Source organism: Terrapene carolina, unplaced genomic scaffold, assembly GCF_002925995.2.
Source record: "Terrapene carolina triunguis isolate 2854851 unplaced genomic scaffold, T_m_triunguis-2.0 Scaffold17672, whole genome shotgun sequence".
Lineage (NCBI taxonomy): Eukaryota > Metazoa > Chordata > Testudines > Emydidae > Terrapene > Terrapene triunguis.
The window spans coordinates 1-5,372 of NW_020682023.1; the positions used below are offsets into that span (position 1 = coordinate 1).

General features: G+C 66.1%; 1 protein-coding gene across 1 annotated transcript; it reads right to left on the bottom strand.

Moving 5' to 3' along the window:
* Window positions 1-176: 176 nt before the first annotated feature.
* Window positions 177-5,269, bottom strand: SYT3 (synaptotagmin 3; the record flags this gene model as incomplete). Its single annotated transcript, XM_026661814.2, has 6 exons — window positions 177-260; window positions 545-674; window positions 882-1,053; window positions 1,301-1,421; window positions 4,053-4,683; window positions 4,872-5,269. Coding segments are annotated over 6 exons (1,536 nt in total), but the record flags the coding sequence as incomplete, so codon positions are not given.
* Between the last annotated feature and the right edge of the window lie 103 nt (window positions 5,270-5,372).

Below are 5,372 nucleotides of genomic sequence, written 5' to 3' on the forward strand. Positions count from 1 at the left end.
CCGACCCGCAGCCCCCCCAGCCCTGCCGCTGCCCCTCACTCCCGACCCACATCCCCCAGCTCTGCCAGTGCCCCTCACTCCCAACCCGTATCCCCCAGCCCTGCTGGTGCCCCTCACTCCCGACCCGCAGCCCCCGCTAGCCCGGATACTCACGGCCCCTGGGGGTCTCAGAGGGGCTAGTCCGACGGGACGCTCTGCACTACGATGCTGGGCTTGTCGCGCTGGGCGCTCTTGGAGATGTAGCTGTTGAGGGTTTTCTCCTGGGGGGGGGGGGCAGTGGGGTCAGAGATGGCACCCGCCCCCCCGGCGCTCCCCCCCCCCCCCCCCCCAAGCTCCACAGCCCCCCCCCCCACAGCATCCCTCCCTGCCCCCTTCCCCATGGTACCCCTCTGCCCGTCCACAGCCCCTCTGCCCCATAGGTGACCCCTTCCTGACCCCAAAGCCTGCCCCCTCCTGACACCCCCCACCCATCTCCCCTGCACCCCCAGGGCCACCCCACGTAGCACGACCCGCCCCTCCCCTCCAGCCCGCCCCACCCCATTACCTCCACCAGCTGGTGCCAGTGCTCAATGGGTTTGCGGGGGTTGGCCAACATCTCAGCCCAGTGCTCCCGGCCCGGCCCCTCGGCGTCGCTCCCCACCCGGCACATCCCGATCACCTCGTTGTGCCCGATGCTGGGAGAGAGACAGACCGGTCAATGCTGGACCCCCTCCCCTGCCATGGGGACCCAGAGCCGGGGAGAGAACCCAGGAGTCCTGGCTCCCCGCCCCCCTGCTCTAACCACTAGACCCCACTCCCCTCCCAGAGCCCGGGGGAGAACCCAGGAGTCCTGCCCCACACACACACACACACCCCGACGAGCAGCCGTGCTCCAGGCTCACCAGTCGTAGTCCATGACGGTGATGGTGAGGCTGACGTGCTCGGCGCTCTCATGCGGGATGTCGAAGACGAGGGCCTCGTTGTAGCTGGGGTTCAGGGTGTTCTTCTTGATGGACGTCTTGCGCTTCTTCAGCCGCCGCCCCTCGCACATGAGCGAGGCCTTGACGTAGGGGTCTGGGGGCGCATCAGATATGGCCCGGATGGGGAGGAGGGGTGGGGTCCCCAGCTGCACATCTCCCAGTGCCAGCAGCCTCCCTCCCCGGCCACCCCTTCGGTGCCTCCCCCGACCCAGAAGCAGCCCCATCTCCCACCTCCTGTAGCACCCACAGCCGCCCATCCCAGCCGCACACACACACACCCCCGGCACAGCCCTGCCCTCCCCCAGCCGCTCCCCCCCGAGCGCAGACCCCCGGTCCCTGACCTGAGAAGCCGGTCAGGTCCATGGCTTTGAGGTTGGAGGCCCGGATGATGGTCACGGTCAGGCGGCCGGCGGTGGGCAGGTAACAGAGGGAGAAATTCACCTCCCCCAGGTCGGCCTTCTCCTGTGTGGGGGGGGAAGGGGCGGGTGAGTGACCCCAGGTGCCTGCAGCCGCTGCTTTCCCCAGCCTGAATATTTCATGGCCCTTTACCAGGCTGGAGCGACTTCCTGCCCATGAATATTAATGCCCGCCTGGCCCCGGGCGCCGGCCCAGCCCGCGTGTTACAGCCCCTGGCGCCCGGCCACCGCCGGCCCCCGGGAACGGCCGAGGAGAGCGAGAGGCAGAGAAATGACAGGCCAGATTTCCTGAGTCAGAGCTGACCCCAATGCGGTGCCCGTCACTCCCGACCCGCAGCCCCTGCTAGCCCGGCCCTGCCCCCCCCCAGCCCTGCCGGTGCCCCTCACTCCCGACCCGCAGCCCCTGCCAGCCCAGCCCCGCCCCCCCCAGCCCTGCCGGTGCCCCTCACTCCCGACCCACAGCCCCCGCTAGCCCAGCCCTGGGCTCCCCCCTCCCAGCCAGTGCCCCTCACTCCCGACCTGCAGCCGACCTGCCAGGAGTGGGGCAGGGACTCAGTAGGGGGTGGTCTCCCCTCACCTTCTGCACTGGCTACGACCCCCCAGTGCGGCGCTAGGGGGCGCTGCCCCAGTGGGCTCAGGGGGGGGTTGTGGGGCCGGAGCTGCAGGGAGCAGGACCAGGGCCTGTCTGGGGCTGGTTCCCAGCTCACCCTGTTTGGATGCTGGGGCCGGAGCTAGAGCAGCGGGTGGATTTCCTGGGGGGGGGGGGGGCGGGGGGGGGGGGGGGAGACAGTGGGGGGCGCCCCCCCCCCCCCCCCCCCCCCAGCCCCCCAGGGACCGACACAGCACCACGGGGGAGGGGCAGGGCGCACACACACCCAGACCTGCTCCTTACCCTCCCCCACCCTTTCCCTCACCTGAAAATCAGCTGACTTCCAGCAGCTCAAACCCCAAACAGCCTCGCAATTGATGACAATTGGATTTGATACCGGAGAGCGAGCGCGTTATGGGACAATAATAAAGGCAGGGCTGGGGGGGCTGGGGGGGGGCGGGGCTGGCAGGGGCTGCGGGTAGGGAGTGGGGGCACCGGCAGGGCTGGGGGGGGCAGGGCTGGGGTAGGAGGGGCTGCGGGTCGGGAGTGGGGGGCACCAGCAGGGCTGGGGGGGGCCAGGGCTGGGGTAGGAGGGGCTGCGGGTCGGGAGTGAGGGGCACCAGCGGGGCTGGGGGGGCTGCGGGTCGGGAGTGAGGAGCAGCATCGGAGCCGGGCGGGGGAGGGGAGCACACATACCTGGCTGCTCTAATTACCCGTCAGTTTCATGAACAACAAATTCAGCTAAAATCTTCAAACACACCCAGGCCGGAAATCCAGGCAGAATTGGGTCGAAGGCACCAGGAGCTGGGGGGAGGGGCAGGAGTGGGTGCTGCGGGGGAAGGGCAGGGTCCGGGGGAAGCCGGATGGAGGGTCGTTAGATACCACGGCCCTCACCAAGCTGGGACCCCACCCCCCACTCGAGGCAGCCTCCTACCCATGGGTTGGGATCACCCCACATTATCCCCCTCCCCAGATTGCATCTCTCACGCCCTGGCCTGGGACCCATCCCATCTCCCTGGGGTCTCACCACGCTGGCCTCCAGGGGGTCCCTCCAGACAAGCCACCTGCTTCCACTCTGGCATCTCCAGCAGGATGGCTGGGTGTGCGCACTGGGGGCTGGGCTGGGCGTGGGCTTGGGTAGAGGGGCTGGGATAGAAAGTGGATCGAGTTGGTGGGTCTGGACTGGGGAGATGGATTGAGTGGAGTTGGTTTGAGCGTTGGATGTTGGGTTTGAGTTGAACTGGGTTGACATGGGGTTGAGGTTGAGTTGGGTCAGTCTCCCCTATCCCCTATGCCCCCCTTTCCCCAAGGGGTCTCACCCATCGAGGTGGCCTGCAGGATGCCCCTCCAGATGGGTTCTCCGGCTGCCGCATCTGAAGCAGGTTGAGGTTGGGGGTTGAGTTGAGAGTTGGGTGCGGCTTGGAGTGCAACTGAATTGAGTTTGGGTTGGGCTGAGTTGGGTGAGGGCTCGGGTTGGGTTTGGGTTGAGAACTGGAGTTGAATTGAGAGTTGAGTCTGGGCTGGATTGAGATGAGTTGAGGTTGAATTTGGATTGGGTTGATTTAAGGTTGAGTTGCATGGAGATGGGTTGGGGTCAACCTGTGGAACTCCTTGCCAGAGGATGTTGTGAAGGCCAAGACTATAACAGGGTTCAAAAAAGAACTAGACACATTCATGGAGGACAGGTCCATCAATGGCTATTAGCCAGGATGGGCAGGGATGGGGTCCCTAGCCTCTGTTTGCCAGAAGTTAGGAATGGGCGACAGGGGATGGATCACTTGATAAGATTACCTGTTCTGCATTGGCCACTGTCGGAAGTCAGGACACTGGGCTAGATGGACCTTTGGTCTGACCCAGTCTGGCCGTTTTTATGTTCGGGTTGGGATATGGTCTTGCTGGGATTGAATTTGGATTGGGTTGGTTTAAGGTTGAGTTGAACTGGGATGGGTTGGGTTTGGGTTGGGATAAATTCAGGTTGGGGTGAAGAGTTGAGCTGAATTGAGACAGACAGGGGCTGAGATGACGATTGGGTCAACCTCCCGACCCGCTCACCACTCCCACAACCCGCCCCCCCATGATCTCACTCACCGAGCTGCCCTCCAGGATATCCCTCCAGATGGGCGTCTCCTCATCCCGCTCCGCCATCTCCAGCAGGTTGTCCAGCACCACCTGCCCGATGAGGTCGTGGCGGGAGAAGCGGTCGAAGTCGTAGACGCTGAAGTGCAGCTTGCGTCCCGGCAGCTCGGCGAAGGGGACGTTGAAGTTGAAGGTCTCGTTGAAGACGGGATTGAGCGTCTTGCGGTGCACCTTGGTCTGGAACTTCTTCTTGCGGTCGGGCAGCAGGTACATCTTGACGTAGGGGTCGGAGAAGCCGTTGGCGTCCTTGGCCGGCAGGTCCAGCGCCCGCAGGATCCTCACCACCAGCTGCTCCGAGGCGTAGGCGTAGCGCAGGGCGAAGCTGATGCGCCCGCAGGGAGGACCCTCCGCCTTACGGTGCTCCGCCTCGCCCGCCCGCTGCTTGTACAGCTCCGGCTTGATCTGACCGATGCTGGTGGCCTGCTCCGGCTTGTCCTCCCCACCGTGGCCGACCACCTCCGGGCTGGAGAGCTGCTGGGTCAAGGGGCGCGGCAGGGTGTTGTACCTGTGAGGGGTCAGGAGTTGGGAGGGGCATACTGAGGCATGGGGAGCCCCCAACCCACCTGGGACAGGAGCTATGGGGCTGGGAGGGGGGGCAGCTCCCCCTGAATGCACTCCCCCCAGGAGCCCCCATACCCCAGGGCTCCCCTTGTGAAACCCCAGGTACGCCACCGGCCCCCCTGAGACAGAGCTCCCCTTCGGTTCCCCCTCCCATGCCAGGCACTCTCCTGCTGCCCCCTAGTGGGCGGCGAGGGCGGCCCCGGGCCTCACCTGGGGGCGGGCGCCAGGGTGGCCACCTGCTGGTGGGAGTGCGCATTGGGCATGCTGGCGCCCTCCTTAGGGCCGACCTGCCCCTCCACCGGCAGGTCGGGCGAGGTCTGGCTCAGCTTGAGGGTGGCCTCGGGGTAGGAGTCCATGTCGAGGTAGGAGCGTTCGGGCATCTCGGGCCCCAGCTCGACCCGCTCCACCAGCAGGTCGCCGTAGGGCGAGTGGTGGAGGTGGCCGTGGAGGCCGTGGTCCTTGCGCGGCGCCGGCGAGGCCCCCTTGTCCCGCCAGGGGATCCAGCAGAGCTTCCAGGAGACGAAGAGCGAGACCCCCAGCAGCACGATGCCGCAGAAGGTGACAATGACGGAGAGCAGGCTGACGGAGATGTCTGTGCGGGGCAGAGGCTGTGAGTGGCGGGAGAGGCAGGCTGGAGACCCCGTCCTCCCATCGGTACCCCAGACCCCTGGGCACAAAGACCCCCACCCCCAGTATCCTACCACCACCACC